The sequence below is a fragment of the Cariama cristata genome, unplaced genomic scaffold (assembly GCF_000690535.1).
Source record: "Cariama cristata isolate BGI_N322 unplaced genomic scaffold, ASM69053v1 scaffold15217, whole genome shotgun sequence".
In the NCBI taxonomy this organism is placed as follows: domain Eukaryota; kingdom Metazoa; phylum Chordata; class Aves; order Cariamiformes; family Cariamidae; genus Cariama; species Cariama cristata.
This window is the reverse complement of record NW_009627184.1, coordinates 1-17,328: the sequence shown is the minus strand read 5'-3', so window position 1 is coordinate 17,328 and position 17,328 is coordinate 1. Positions and strand designations below refer to the sequence as shown.

Sequence of the window (17,328 nt, the reverse complement as noted above, 5' to 3'; positions counted from 1 at the left end):
TACTACCTTTGATTTCTCTAAGGCAACAATAAAATGAGCAGTAAAACATTAGCCTTTTCATCATCTTTCCACCATAACCTCTTTCAGTCAAGTGTTCAACCTCTAACAACCCCACTGGATTTAAAAACATTCCTGTTTATCTCTAGAATCCCAATACAATTAAAGTAAGTTGAATTAAAAAGACAGTTTAACTAAGGTTTATCTTACTTTTCTCTTTACTGAGAAGGGACACCTGATTTTACAGACAAATGCCTTATTGAAGTGTGCCAGTATACTGGCTACCATGATTTAATCCAGTACCCTGTCACAGCTTTCAGGTCTTTCTTAACGTGCAATGCTCTGACATTGTTGTGTACTACAGAGCAGCTTTGAAAAGAAGTTGACTGGCTCACAGCTAAAGAAGTTTCAGGCATCTTCAAAACTTCTTTCGTGAAGCCGAACTTTTTTCTGGAGCAAATGGGTTTCAGATACCTTTAAAAAACCTAAGTAATGTGACTGACACATGCCCATGGAGTCTCAGAACTTGATATGTCTTCTCAAAAATCAGTTCGTCAAGCCTTTGTATTTACTAGTCTTCACACTTAAGCAAGAAATTTAAAACCATTCAAAAATAATGTAAACTTTTTGTTTGGAAGACTGCAACAGAAACATTTGAAAGAATTGTCCCTCCAGTAATTGTCAGAGGCTGAATACAAATTTGATACTCGCATCTTTTAACAAGGCTTAAACTAGGCATCACTTACAATTTCTTACACAACTCGGGGACAACTTCCTTGTTAGGAATTGCAACTCCTTCTCTCCTTCCATTAGCTACACCTAGAGTACAGAGATTCCTGCAAGTAGGAATTTCAGTGTAGCTCACTCAAGCACACATATGCTAAAGGGAATATCCAACGTAAAAGCATTTTTTAAGTCAGCTATGAACCTAAAGCTCTAGGCAGAAGTACACCAGGCAGTTAGTCAAGTTCTCAAAGTGCTCCTAGGGCTATGTCTAAAAACAGGAATGAATTAAGATCACATCTTTTGCTTCTAGCCTGTTGCTCAAGAGATTCGTAATCAAAACTTTCAAATGAAGTCAACTTTCCAAGAAACGTTTTCTGAACTCAGAACTCACACAAAACTGAGGTATATAAAAGACATTAAATATTTATTATAATTACAGCAGTTTTGCATAGGAAAGTAAAAAATTTAAAAATATCCTGATTTTTGGATTCATGATTTTTCTTCATGACAGTTGGTCAGTAGGTCCCTGGGATATCTGGAGGCACCTTTAAGAGTTCTTCAACTTCTTCTTGTAAAGCTTCAGCTTTTTCACTCAGCAGCATCTACAATGGAAAAAAGACAACATTAAAAAAAACAATACAAGCATAAGCTATAACTGTTGGGTTAAAACACCAATGTTTCTTCCTAAACTTGCATCTGTTCTGTAAAAAACTTCTGCTGCTGCTCATAGGACTGCAGCATCTTTGCCTTGAAGGAGTAACATTTTCCCAAGTACTACTACCAACATTTTTTACTGTTTAGTGTATACCCATAGGAAAAACACTAACACAAAAATTCAGCCAGTACACAGCTGGTTCTCAGTTCTGCCATGAGATGATACACAAAATTTAACAGAACATAAACAGTTTTGTCTAGAACTGTTAACAAGAGCAGTTTTTAAGGTTAAACATTTATTTTCCATGTTGGAATAAACATTTGTAAGCTGTGCCTGCCAAGCTGACAATATCTTGCTTTATACAAAATTTCTTACTGCAACATTTTACATCAGACATATATGACCCTCGATATTAGCAAGGGTTTAATCTACGGCCCTGAACTGTTTGCTGCTGGCAGCTGGAGCATAACAGGCCCCCAAGAGCATCTGTAGCATAACACATGCAAGCACTCTTAACTTCCCAGTTAGAGAAAACTCCATTGGTTTAATATCTGAGCATGAGAATCGGCTAAATTGCTGGCTTTGCCACTGATGTAGATGAGAAATCTGCATATATCCCTTTCTTTTGGCTCACACAGCAGCAAAAAAAGCAGTAAGGAGCCTACAACAGCATTAAATGGCCATGACCTTTTTTTAAGTGCATAAACCCCAAAGTTAGTACTTTTACTCCGTGAGAATATACAGACCAAGACTTTGTTACTGACTGCATCATTTTTACACCAGCCACCCATGTATTTATTCCCTTACTTTACCAAGAGCTTGCTATTTTAGCAGAATGAAACATGAAGCTGATGCCATCACAACAGCAGATGATTAATGGAGACTGAGGGGAGAAAATACTACCACTTGATAACTAAAATTCTTCCTGTATGTTTTGTTTAGGCACAACTCCATGTTTGTTACAGATGGTTTCCCTTGGATTATTTATGTGTGCCTAAGGCAATAAGTGTGCTTTAGAGGCTGACATTAAGTAAAGGCCCTTCTCAGGATGCATATTCAAAATGGAAAACAATTAGAAAGGAAAGAATAACAAGCCATGACAAAAACCACCTAAATAGGTGAGGTTAACCCTATACTTGTTGGTTTCCATTTCTACAGTCCTGAAAACCCCATTCTTTTAGCACAACTACCACTAGAATTTCTGTAAGGTAAGTCCCGAGGTATTGGCAGAATCGAGCCGTTTCAGTTCTGATGACTCAGCAGAGAGATCCAGTCAGTCATTTAATTCCCACATTTCATCAGACAAGCTGTCAAACATTTTTACCCTTTGCTTCCCCTCTGAAAAAGAGCACAACTTTCCACTATCCCGTACCTAACAAATTCTTTTAAGAAAAGTTTAAGTTTGCCTCTCATTCAGGAGCACGAAGATCAGCAATTGCTCAACTCATTACTCTTAATCATCTTAGATAAATGATACTGTCAAGAAAATATTTCAATATATTCTCAGAACAGATCAGTATTTGGATCACAAATATCTAGTAATGCCTTTACGAGTAAACTGAGTCCTTCCCTTTTAATGTCAAACAGACCCTTTTGACATACTGAAGTTCTGAAGCAGGATTTTACAACTTTGTTTCTAACTTACCTTTGCAGAGGAAACTATTTGTTTGGCTTGACGTCGTGACAAGTGCTCAATCATCTTGACCAGAGTTTCTGGATTTGCATTAGCCAAGTGTGCTAAAGTTTTGTACCCCGCATTATAAAGCTGTTTCGCTCGTGCCTGCAAGTGCAAAATTGTGTTAGCTTTTTAGAATAGGCAGTAAGAATTACCATTAAGCGCCAATCTCTGCACCAACCTCAAGCATCTCTGCATATCAATCTGATTCTCTTTGATTTATCTTTCTAAGAACATGAATACTCACTGAGAATCTTTACTCCCCCAAAACACAGCTTTGCCGCTAAGATTTACCTCCCCATACAATCTTGCCCAGCTCTTAGGAATCCATTTGTCATTATTTTCTCTGAGCCTAGATGATACTGACTCTGCTATCCTCTTTTGTTATCACGTTTTCTGTGTTCACTGCCACTGACAGGAACAGCTGTCTCACGTTCTTTGGAGTTTAAGGCGTTTAAGTGAAAGGAGGGCTTAATTTACCCAATTTCTTTTTTTCAGCAGAATTTTCACAGAATAGATTTCACAAAATTCCAGAAAAGACTATACTTTCCCATTTCAAGCTTATAAATAATTTTTCCTTTAGTATCATAGTATCTTTTTTATTTCTGTAGTTTTGTGCGAAGTCATGGCTGTGAGCTCACATATAGAGACACACATCGCAGCTCTGGAATTTGATTATCACCAGTGTAATTGGGGTGTGCATTATCTGCTTCCCAGCTTCGTTTGATCCTGTTGCTATTTAAGGCAGCCAAGCAGTATTTGCTTAACAGAGGGGTCGCTGGGCAAACATTTCTTTTGCAAAACAAATACTGCTAGAACTTGACACAGTTTAAATTAAAATGCATTTCTATACTAGTAGTGGAGTAATTTAGTATACTCGAGGCTTTAGTATCCTGAGTTACAAAATAATACCTGTCGGATGAATTAGTGTTACACCTCCAAACATCTGGTCCCTTGCCTTTTGTTTTTTTTGTCCCCCCTCTGCCTCTTTTAAGGACAACAAGGAACAGAAAGACATTTATTTGATGGCATATGTGGGTTTTTTTAGTATCCAACAGGTAACAGCTTACAATATATTAACTTCCTCCATGGTAACTGAGGACTATACATGTTCATTAGTGTGAAGTAGGTGTCATTAATTTCACCAAAAATAACGACTAATTGCCAGCAAATATTTTGTGTGCTCTGTTTGGCTGTTACGTGCACAGTATGATCAGTGATGCAGAATCTTTCCCCACTGACTTAAATCTCATGAAAAGCTTTTAGACTGTTCTTTGAAAGCTGTGCAAGTAAATGCGCAGAAAATAATTTTCACTACAGTAACCTTAAGATTGATTTTATCATTTCCTCCACAGAAATCTAATCAAATCGCATCTGTTCAAGATGACAGTCTACTGCTACAAATATCAGCTGTCAGTATAGTTTTAACTGCACTGCAGAAGTACCTTGGTTATACCAATAATTTTGAAGACTCATCTTTAGAATACAACTTCAGCAGAATCATGCCGTCCAGGCTTTTTTTGCCCTTACACAGAAACGCTCCCATATGGAGCAAGCCATAAAAAAAAGACTTCTTACCTTTTGCATCCAATACAGAAAATTTAATATATACAAAAAAACATTAAGCTCTAAGTCTTTATCATTGTCTAGCTTCTCAGAATAAAACCTTGCTGCTGCTAAATACAATGGTTTGCTGACAAACTGATTCTACAATAGCCTAGACAGGCAAGTTGGCTCTTCTATCAACCAAATATGTAAATTCTTATTCCTCTTTACTCCCCTGAGCCGAAGAATCCTTACCACAAAATAAACCTGGACTATTTTCCAACTGAGTATACAGCTAAATTATTGTCCAAACAGAGCATTTTCACTGTTGCTGCGGTAGCCGCCAGAAGAAAAACATTATTGGCTCCAGCTCACATTTCCTCAACCTCCAGGACTGTTGTGGGATATCTGCAGTATGCCAGATTCTGAATATAAACTAGCTTGGTGTTCCAGATAGGCTTGAAAGGCATAGAAACATTTAGCATACAAGTTTACATTGAAAAAATCTCCCAAAGTCAAGTTTACTAACCTCTAGAACTCCTGCTACCTCCATCAGAGGAATGAGTTCTGTCTTAACACAGTATGTCAACTGCTTCGTAAGTTCTGTCAGCAAGGCTTTGTAAACCCAGAATTCTTCCAATTCCTGCAGAGACAAAGATCACTAAAAATCAGATCAGATGTTCTGTATTTGGAGGGTATGACTGACAAGAGCTCTGCTACAGCAGCAAGCATATATTTGGCTTTAAGACAGGGGAAGCGCTATTATTTCTAGTTATCCTTTCAGATAGTTGCAGAGTTGTATTCAGCACTCTCCAGCTGAACATCCCAAAGCTGAGGCAGTTCTGAAGATATTTCAATAGAGTAAAAAACCCAAGAGAACAAGCCAAGTCAGTCATTTTCCTGAGATGACATTCCAAAACAAGATAGCCTTCTTTCCAAGAGAAAGTAAAATCGGTAATTATTTCACCAACAGCACTGACACTGAACAATGCCCTGTACAGTTTATGCATTTTCACATTCTCAGCACATAAAGCTTACTTTTAATACAAGAAATATCACTGTACAAACATGCTTTTTTGAACAGGAAAAACAATTTTGAACAGAAAAGGTGAAAAACCAGTTTCGCACAGGAAAGGTGAAATACAACACCTGTGTTCAGCTCTAACATGGGAGAACAAGACTCCAGATTTTGCAAACCCAATCCCAAAGAATTTATCGGCATTCATTTAACACACTACCTCACAGAAATGTAGAACACAGGAGGCAAATGAGGCAGCAGAATTAAGGAGATTTTGTACATATCCTCGGGACATATTAAATTTCTCTGAAACACTCCATATATTGGTCTCTTTCAGCAGGGTATAAAGGACAAATGTCAGGTAGAGCCTGTTTACCACAGCACTGTCCACATTCTAGGAACAAAGGAAGTTAGAATTCAGAGCCAATATCACATTCAAGATATTCTCTTAGTGCTACAAGGAGATTCTTTTCATCTCTACTCCTTCGCACCTCTAAAACATGTCTTAAGTTATACTCAAAGACATTAAACAACATTAAGAAAACCAACCAATGAGGTTAAAAGAACCTTAATAAGTTGAACAGTAATAAACACTACTAGCAGAAAAATGATCTAGAATTTGTAAATAGTCAAATGAAATGACTAAACTGTCATCTTAGTTATGAGAAATCTCCAGCCTACCTTTCTGATGGCTTGACCAGAAGCTTTTTTTGTAATAAAGCTTTCAGGTACTCCCACAATATCCACTACTTTTTGCTCTGCTGCACTTAGCTGGTTGAACTAAAATAAGATTTTAGAAAGAACGTTCAGGTATTTAGTTCTCTTAATATTATAGAAAACACAAGTCTATTACTCCAAGTGAAACAATGATTTCCAATATCTCTATATTGTACCTAGTCACTAGTGTTAGACTAGTACTACAGTCACTAGACAGTCAGATCTGCAACTTCTTTGCCTAGTTTGAATTATCTGTAACTGTCCCTCTCTCTGAATGCCACACTTTAAGAAAATTAAACAGATTTTAGTGCTACCCCTAATATACAACACTACAGAAAAGGGAGTAGTTGAATTATGGTGGATTTTACAGAGTGTGCAAGACTGGGATAAGGGCTGTGCTGCTAAGGCTGACATAAGCCTAGTGGTCTGTAGGAAAGTACGGGTCACACTAATAGTTGCAATCATGGCTGGAGTTAAGCTTTAGACTCGGACATTAAACAAACATTAAGACTTAACATTCCCTGGTGGATTTTGCTCCCTAAACAACAGATTAAATTAGCAAGCATTGGAAGGTAAATATACCTCTTGATTAATTTAATAGTGGTTTCCTTGCAAGACTACAATGATGTGGTTACATATAACTAGTTTATAGGAAAGTCCTGTTTAAGATTAACCAGACTCTGGTGATGGCAAGGCCAGCACCAAGGTTAGAGTCAGTATTTGGAGTACTGGCAACTCCAGAGATGTGTTTCATGCCACTGTTTCCCCCAAAGAGGGTCAAATATTACAGGTGCAAAAGAACTTAGGTTTTTATGCAATACAGGAAAGCACTTCTGCCCTGTGACTGAAAATAAAATAGCGTACCTTAACTTTTCATCAAATCTTTACTCCACTATCTACATTTCCTATGTGTATAAACTTACTTAAAATTTAATAAGCAGGATTACTGTATGCCCCAATACATGTTTGCGAGTAAATTCTCACCTGTCTCAAGTATATCATCCAATCTGGGCTACAGTTAGAAGTCATATCATATGGAGTTGCCAGATACAGAAGATGAAGATTGCTTTCAAGAATCAGCCCTTCCAAACCTTTCTTCAATTCTCTGTAAAGAAGATTGCAGTATGCCAAGTCTATAGACCCTATAATAAGCACACAATGTATTGCAATTTTAAACAGGCATACAGAGTTAAGTGTAATAGATTATAACATAAAGTCAACATTTCCTTTATCTTCCACAAAAGCTTGTCAGACCATCTGATTTGAAGAGAAATAACTGTAACCTGAATAATTGCTCTAACCTAACACGAGCACTGAAACGGAACCAAGGAAAGGCAGTCACCTATTTCCATGTATGTCCACTCTGTGGTTTTGGAGTGTTTGTGAATTGCCTTGGCTTTAATAAAATCCTGGAACAATCTTGTAGATTGAAGGAATCTTCAGAGTTTCATCCTATTCCAATCAAATTCCATACCCTGTATCTTTATGCTATGACAGGAAAACAGAACTTCCTGATACACTTTCTTCGTTATTACAGTTGGTCTACATGTCATATGCTTCCTTTCCCTCTTAAGCTTCCCTCTAGGTCAAGAAATCCCCCTGCTCACAATACCTGTTCATAACTATGAATTATAAAATGAGGTCATGAGCCATGTTGATTACAATCACTAAATCAAATCTTTAAATCATTTTTGGGCGGTACAGTTCTGGTTTTACTCCCATTGTGATCAATGTTATTACACTTCATTCCCATCATGTTCAGTCACTCACTACTTGTTCATTCCCATTTTCAGTCCAGCACACCATTTAGTAATCAAAACTGTCTCTCTACAACTTATTTTTCATTGCAGTTTCAGACTGAAGATGGGAAAACATATCAAATTGAGATAAGGCTGAGATGAAAGGGGTTTGTTGAAATCAAGATTATAATAAGAATTTAAAAAGTCTTGCCTTTGTATGTAGCTTTACCCAACGGTGTGATTGTTAGTGTACATTTGGAACCGTGGTCCTTCTCGCATATTCTTCCTTTTAGGAGTCCTTTTTCTATTAGATTTTCTAGCCCATCTTTAATTATCTCCGAGAGGCTCTTCTCTTTAGGCAGCAGCTGCTGCTGAACACCCAGCAATGTACTGCACATAAAATTGTTGACTTCCTCATGGGTAACTGCTATCTGCATCAGTTTTGCAAGTGGTTAGCATGTTTAAAGGTGTCACTTCACACAACACATTTCATAAACTATATGAAAAAGTTCACTGAACAGAGAAGCAGTTTGATATCCTGTTAATGTCTTTCTACAGAAATACCTAACAAATAAAATGACAGTCTATGATGGATCTGATGGGACTGCTCTCCATCTGTTCTATCATTCTACCTACTGCATCATGTTAGTTTCCACTGTTTCTATTTGTTTTTTGAATCAAGTATCAGAAACAATTATTATTAATGCTGTAATGTATCATAAGGTAAATAATCATAATTCTGACTTTTACACATAAGGAAATTGTCATGTTACATGATTACTTGGCAACCGAGTTAAATAAAAAGACTAATCAAATCTTTGTCCCTATCCGATTGAAGCTGTTCTGAACTTGGAAGCCAATCTGTTTAAAAAAGTATTTTTTTTTTTCCCTATACAATCAACAGATAAGATTTTTCTTTGCATTCCCAAGCACTTAAGTTACTCACAGAGAAGAGTTAACCGATACCTTCAGTCCAACCAAAGACAACAGCAGGCTCTGCATTCCCTTGGACAACTCCAGCAGCAGATTGCTGTAACAATTCTCTAAAGGACTGTTAACTAAATCCTGAACCTAAAAAGAGCAAAAAATATATTAGTTCAGGGAAAATATTTGTGCATTAGTTTTACACTTTTAAAAATACTGATATGCATTATTCAGCTTATGAAGAAAATAAGTGCAGATATCTAAAGTTTACAGTTCACATCTGAAAACAAACCACAAAGGTAGTTTGTAGGTATTATTACATAAGTCAAATACTTGCAATGTTAAGAAGTGAACAAATACTAAGCTAGGCAGTTCAGTTCCTCCTGTTTATCCCACCAGCTCAATCCAACAATTTAAATTACCAACAGCTTTGTAAAAATTACCAAGTGTTTGTCTTTTTCTTGCACTATGAGAATACTTTCTCCAGCACTGTCAATACCAGCTCGACCAGCTCTGCCAATCATTTGTTTATACTGGTTCTTCTTCAGGAAGTCGTTAGCCACGTAAGGAGCTCTGAGAATAACCCTGTAAAAAGTCTTTAGTAAGTTATGTTTTATATTAAAATTACTAAAGCAGCAATAAAATTTTACAAATGCATTCTTTATTATATGCCCCTCGCTTAGTAACTAATAAAAATCAAATGCACCTGTTTGAACAGATTTGTAAATCAACCAGGAAAACATTCAACAGTTTAAGGTTTACTGAATGATAAGCCATGTTTATTATTTTTTGCAGAACCTTTGGAACTAGCCTTTCAGTCTACTCACAGGCCTGAGTTTAAGAGCGAAAAATCACTGAGATATAAAATAAAGCCTCCTAAAAACATAAGCAACACTGACCATACATCAGTTATGCTACAAAGACAACACTTGTCTGTATGAGGTTTTTTTTCTCCCCTCAGATGTGTTATTCCAACAAACATGCACACAAAACTGGATTCTTAGCAAACAGTCTTTGGTCATACAGAGTACGGCAGCCATATCATCAGCACTTGTGCAAGACAATATAACACATTTTTGTGTTAGCAGATTCAAACTATATCTCCTTGGAAAAGATTTATTTTACAACTTAAACATTGTTCTTAGGACAATATCTAGAGAAACCACCATGAATTCCTTGTTCTTTTGGATAACATTACTAATACACTGAAGCATTTCCTCAATTTATTACAATTTCCTTAATCCATTTAGATAAGTGCTCTTCAAGCTATGCATTCTGAGGGACTTGCTACTGATTCACATTTTCTACATAAAAACTTTGCAGTCTTGCGTCCCAAGTTGAACACAAAATCCCTCATACTTCCAATTTGCTAGAAAAAGCAGAAACATACTTTAAATAGCACCGATATTTCCAGCTTATTAAACCAATTTTTTTTTTTACAAAGCAAAAATCAGTGCAACAATGAAATATGCTTCAGTTACTAACCTTCTAGCTGGCAGGTTGACTCCAGCAGCCAAAGTAGCTGTGCAAGCAAGTAGACATAGGACACCTGTAGAATATGCTTCCTCTATACTTTTTCTTTCATCATTTGTGAGGCCACTATGGTGATAGGCAATACCAAAAGGGATTGTTTGTTTCAGAACAGGACAGACACTTCCATTTCCAATATTCTTTAGGTTCTTGATGAGATCTTGTTTCTCTTTCTCCCTGTGAGTTCTAAATTCTCTTGAAGGAGGAAAAGCATTTCTTTAGACTTCGATCAATCATTAACTACTTAAAAAAAAAAATCAAGAGACATGCTTACTCTATTTCTGTTCACTATCCATTCCTCTAACACCTAGGTAGGAGAAACAGTTATTTCCAGTAACTTTAAAATAGCAATACACAGGAGACTGATTAAATTGCAATAGAACTTTCTTCTTGTTTGTAAGCACAGATACAGAAGGGAGCAAATACTGACTGGGTGTGGGTATCAAGTGCCCTGAAGAATGGAAATAGGGCCAGTATCAGCTCGTAGCGAAGATTATAGGTACATCAAATATGGTTTCAATTTTGATAGAAAGGGACGGCTTATGTTTATTCTAATATAATTCCTTCCTACCTAAAATTTAACTTTGCCAGACCATTATGAATTGATCAAATCACATTTAAATGAAACCAAACGTCAGTCTTTCTTTTCTTAACAAAGCCTGGTTTAGATTTTACAACTTACATTCACAAAATAGGTATGGAATAGAGATACTCAATCAACTAGTAACATACATGACTAAATTACTGGGCTAGGGAGAAAATGTTTGTTTTCTAAGCTTGCAGAAACCAGTGCCAAAGGGACACAAGGTTAGATGAATTTAATATACTTTTCCTTTTCTCTTTGTCATCCTCTAATAACCATTTTTTCAACTACTTTGTTTAAAAAATAAAGTGTTTTTTTTTTAATAAAACATTTGTTTAATGAGCCTTGAGCAGTTTGCTATCACTTATGCAGTCAGCAACTTCACATGATTCCGTATTCAATGTATTTACTTCTGATCACCAGGGAAAGTCACTTGCAAACTAGTGAAGATAAATCCTAAGTTCTGACCAATTATTCCATATATAATTAAAAAATCATGACAGAAACTTACTTCTTGAGGTACTTGCACACCATTGAAGCCACATTTTCACAATTCTTTTTAGTGGGACAAAAGATTAGGCAGGAATATTTAGGAATAACTTCAGTAACCAGGGCAATGATGTGGTCAGGATCTGCTTTCTCCAGATTACTAGAATACTATCATAAACACAGATTGACAAACATTTAAACTTAGAAATTAAGCCATAAACTAAGTACTCAATACTTGTTCTCAACCTTCACTAGAATACTCTCATTTGCTTTAACATGATGTAATTGTAAGAAGTTGTAGGATCAGCTTTTCTCCCAGTCCTCACTGGAAAGAGCTTATTAACATATCTAGCTTGAACTGAGGATCGATGTAAGAATTGAATCCTTTCCTTTTCCCCCTTAGTACTTCAATTTCTTTTAGTGACACCACGGTGATGTTACTTGTGCTACTGGCAGTCTACCATAATACACACATTTCTTTTCAAAGGTTGAAATGAATCCCTGAGAGGCAGTAATAAGCCAACAAAACCCAAAAAAAGATGTCGTCTTTCAGTATCGTCTTTCAGTATTTCAGAGTGATCAACTGTTGAGAAAATCTACCCAAAAACATAAAGCACCGGGTATCTGGAATAGTCAAACTCACTGCTCTTCACACATCAGAGTACTGAAGAAACCTCTACCTTAAAGAGCAGTAAAGAAGTGAAAATCAAGTTAAGCGTTCAGTATTTTAAAGGCCTTTTTCCTCCCCAAAGCCTACCATTTTCTTTCTCATAGGTATTACAAATAAATCATCATGCTTAAGTGATTTCTTTGGCAAGAGCTCTTTAAACAAATCCGTGTAAAATAATACATTTCATAACTATAGTTCAAAGAAACCATAAGCACTTCAGTTTTACCTTGACATTAAGGAGACGTGAAAAAGTAAAGCCATTTTCTGCTTTGCTGTCAACGGCGTAAATGGTGTCTCGTATCTTTACATATTCCTTTAATTCTACCTAGGGAGATAAGCCGTAAACAGAAACTTTAGGTAAATTACCAAGTCTTCTCTAAAGAATAAGCTATTACTGAGGTACAGTTAACGTTTTTTTCTAAGCATCACATTTCATATACATACATACTTACAAGGACACACTCTACTCCATCAAGAATTTTTTTTGAAAGTTAATTGTTTTCATTACCTGCCTTGAGAAAGTGTCTAATTATAACAAAGAATGACAAATGTTGTATCCCATGAACTATTCATAAACCACTGTCATGACAGCATTCAAGCACTAGTAGTACAGATTCTAGTTATATCAACTAAACTGTAATGATTTATCACAGTAGCTGTAATTTAGAAATTGCTTTAGTTAAAATGACACAAATGGCTTAACACAACAATATAAAGGTACTTGCATTTGTGCGTTTACAAGTGCATAGCGCTATTTATTTTATTGATACAATTGCAAGTAGTAGCAGGCATCAGATTACATCACACTGGGAAATTAAGCACAAAAGCTGCAATATGATCCTAAACAGATTTGCTATAATTTTAAAGCCAGATATCTTCTTTACTAGTTTATGGTATCTTGTATACAGACCGGTCTAAAATTATTAGTATAGTACTCCGCTTGCAGGAACTTCTGCAGGTCTCCAACGTTATTTAAAGTTGCACTCATTCCAATGATTTGCGTGTTTTCTGTAAAACAGAAATTGAGATGAATTTATTGCCATGTTCACAATTTTTAACACTTCTGCTCAGTATTTAATTCATAAGCCTGCTTCATCGTTAGTCTTTTTAAATGCTAAAGCAGCAGGTTTGAAAGGGGATATAGTTAAGAAATATTACCCGAGACATAAACATAAAAAAGGAATCCTTCTTTATAGAAGCATTTAATTGGAATGGTTAAGGGGCTCCTATGAAGAAATGGAAGGCATTTGACAATACTCAGGATTTCTCAGAGAGGAAGTATCAAAAAAGCTTCAAAAACACCCAGCCCATTATTACAGGGTCAACTAACACTTAGATGAGTAAATACTGTTATTGTATGGATTCATGCCATGTTTTTCAAAAGCAGCCAGAACACCACAAATCCAGAAAGCAAAAGTATGACTTCTCTGTAGAGATGCCATCACCACAATGTTTTAATAACATTAACTGCAGCCATGACTTACTACTAGTGCAGAGAATTTTTGCAAGAGTAATTTCCAGTGTTGCTCCACGGCTTCCCTCACCAAGCATATGCAACTGTGCGCAGAAGGAAAAAAGAAAATGCAAGAGTATTACCGAGTTAAGAGTATTTCTACAAAAACCACAAATTATGTAGTCCTAAACAAATATTACAGGAGCATCATTGTTGGACTTCCTCATGAAGAATTTGGTAAATTTTGATTGCCAAGCTTCTTCCAGAAGTATAGCATCACTGAAACATCTAAGAATTACAGTAAAACAGACCCAAGAGCAAACACAGATAACAAGATTTACCTTCCATTTAACTAGACCATAACTGACACAGTTAACAGTTAATGTGGAGATCTTTGTATTCACCAGCCTAAAGCAATTTTACACAAACCCTGTCTTAAGCAACACTTACAGTGGAAGTTAATATAAAAATTTTTCTAACAGCCAGCTACTTCCAGAAAAAGTAGAAGTTAATTCTTAAGCTGCCCTCTCTTTAGAAACTACTAAAGTAAGGTCAGTCAGCCTGAAGCATTCCATTAATTAAATGTCCCTGTTAGATGTTATACGTGTGATTCAGCCCCACAATCGACCCTTACTAGCACAACTCGCCCACAGCACTAAAAAGCAGAATAAGAGGCAATTCTCACAGTCAAATGTTACTTGGTATTTTTCTTTTTTTTAACGTTTCATCTAGTCTCACTGTTTCACATTTAGGAGTTCAGTTCTGGGATTCATAAAACACATTCCATATGATGAAAGTTATTTATGTTTTTTCTAATCTGTTAGAGATGTTTAATTGACAAGTAGTTACTAAGTAATTCACCATCAACCACTAACACAGCAGATCTCTCAATATAGACACTATTGTCTTGATATAGCAACAAATGCTTAAAGAAAAATAACTGTCAATATTACAGAATTATGTACCAATGCAGAAAAAACCTTAGTCTAGTAATAATTTCATAACAAACACTCAAAGCAAAACCAAGTAATCAAAAAATTGCTCTTTGCTAATGATTGCGTATTATAAATATAAAAAATTGCACATTATAAATCTGAGCAAATCTTGTAGCATACCTCATCTACTACAACCAGGCCAAGGTCATCAATTCTTTCTGTTTCAATTAAGGAATTAACTAGAGCATGTCCTTTTTCTATAGTAGCAGTATAAAGAGACTTTTTTGTTCTCCTCTTGATTGGTGGAAATCTTCCTTTACTTCCTGCATATTCTTCAACCAGGAAACCCAATTCTATTCCAAAACTTGATAAACCCCTAACCTGTTAAAAAAATATCAATTAGTGAACAAACTCACACTGATTTTGGACTTCAGGGCTGCCTCAAGAACTCGACATGCATATAACCAACCCACACCAAAATCAACTATTTGCATTAGTGAAAACATATTAGCTATGACTACCTTTTCCAATTGCAAAGCTGAAGTGTCAACAAATATTATCAAGCTTGGGTTACATCTGTTCTCTAAAATTAACTTCTCCTTTATATTAAAAAAATACTACTTTTTATTTCAAGACCATTTCTTTAGCAAGTTGGGAAGTACAGCTCTAAGACTGCAGAACTATACATAACATTGCAAAAAGCTATTATTTCAAAATTCAGCACACTTTATAACTCAGCATCTTCACCTCATAATTTAAGCCTGTTTTATCATGAAATTACTGATCCTTCGAGCAGCATTTAGGAGAGAAGTCACTCACTTCCCACCATGTATTTATGAAAATCATGGAGTTTGCTAAAATTAGTGTTAAAACCAGCCAAGTAGCAAGGCATATCAGAAAAGATAAGCAGCATCAGAAACACTGTATCCAGACCTTTTCTTGGACAATGGCAACATATGGTAGGATCATCAGAACATCTTTCTGCCTGCAGAGTAATTCTTGGAGAATTATTATTTCAGCTACAAGTGTTTTTCCACCACTGGTTGGCAATGAGTATATTAAATTCTTTCTTTGCTGTAGAGATTCTAACATTAAACAATCATGCTGCCATTCTGCAAAATTAAGAAGAATTATTAGCACCCCCCAGGGGCACATCAATCAATATCAAAATGCTTATGTTTCACATAGAATACTTTAAGCCTAGTGTTTGAGTTTTTCTTCAATAAACCACTAAAAGCTTTCAGTGATTGAGCCTTCCAAAGTATTCTATAAGCCATATCAACATTTCCCACCCATCTAAAAAACAAAATAACCACTTAATAAAACAAAACAACCACTTTCCAACAGGGTTTACATTAAATATTACCTTAGCTTCAGTATTTTTACAGTGCATTTGGTAAAACAGGCAACACTAGCAATTTATTTTTCCAACAAACAATTAGTTACTTACCATAAAGTGTTTCAATCCCTCGAAATTGCCTGAATAGATCTTTAACTTTGCTAGGTAATCCATAAAAAGGTCCTATATCAACAGAAGAAGATTCAATAGTTTTCCTAGCAACACAAATCTCTTCAGATAAAACAGCTTCTTTAAGCTGCTTGGTCTTAGAGACCTGCAGAGTCTGGGCTTTGGCATTTCCAGTCATAGCACTTTTCAGATGATCTTTAAGACTCTCAGTTTTAAATAAATCACACTTAGAGTCTGAAAAGTCAGCAGGCTTGTTCCAGTGTTCAGCATCAGAACAAAAAGATGATGGACTCCCGATCTTGTCCAAGGAAGAACTCACACATTTATTCCTCCTTTCTGAGACTGGAGATACTCTAGAACCAGAAGAAAGTTCATTCATTTTCTCAAGATACAAAAGTTGTGATGATGGCAAGTCATCCAAAATAGATTCAGTCAGTTCTTGATTGCTATGCACCAGGTCATCTTTAATCATTTGGAAAGCATCCTCTTTGTCAGCTTTAAGGACAACCATATTTTCTGAAGTAGAAAAATTATCTTGTTTTTTCTGCTCCATTCCTGACTGAAGATTCCCAATGATGATTTCTCCAGCTGCTTTAATATCCACATTCTTATCCTGCAGGTATTTGTGCTCTATATCATCAACTTGATCTAGCAAAGAATCATTTCCACAAAAGCTGTCGTAGTCGCCAAACATATCTTCTTCGCTATCGTTACCACACTGTAAAAACATAACAGGGCATATTTATACTCCAAAGTAACAGCAAAGAATGCAGCACAACTTGTACAGCCAACACATCAGATGGAAATCATTTAAGTCTTCCCCAACTTACCAAGAAGGTTCAATGTTTTTCTGATATTGTTTCTGAGGAAAGCCTAGCTTGACTTCTAAAGGAATGCATGCTTTAACTCAGTGAAACTTAACCTACAAGTAGACGTAGTGTCTGCGTAGAATCATAGAATGGTTTGGGTTGGAAGGGACCTTAAAGATCACCTAGTTCCAAGCCCCCTACCATGGGCAACCCTCCACTAGACCAGGTTGTTCAAAGCCTCACCCAACCTGGCCTTCATACTTGGTAATCATGAATTTTTTTAAACTTAAAGCCAAAACACATCCCCTCTCATAGAAAGCAAGGCCCTCCCCGAACACCGTCAGGCGGGCTCGCTCTGGGCCAAGCCGCCCTCCCAGACGGAGTCCCCCTCCCCA

General features: G+C 36.2%; 1 protein-coding gene across 1 annotated transcript; it reads right to left on the bottom strand.

Moving 5' to 3' along the window:
- Positions 1-696: 696 nt before the first annotated feature.
- Positions 697-16,842, bottom strand: HELQ (helicase, POLQ-like; the record flags this gene model as incomplete). The annotated part of the gene is made up of 18 exons (XM_009704351.1): positions 697-877; positions 1,161-1,325; positions 3,024-3,158; positions 5,128-5,241; positions 5,837-6,010; positions 6,298-6,396; positions 7,318-7,475; positions 8,284-8,503; positions 9,039-9,143; positions 9,440-9,581; positions 10,482-10,721; positions 11,621-11,766; positions 12,495-12,593; positions 13,179-13,276; positions 13,753-13,825; positions 14,837-15,032; positions 15,579-15,768; positions 16,107-16,842. Coding segments are annotated over 17 exons (3,012 nt in total), but the record flags the coding sequence as incomplete, so codon positions are not given.
- Positions 16,843-17,328: the final 486 nt, after the last annotated feature.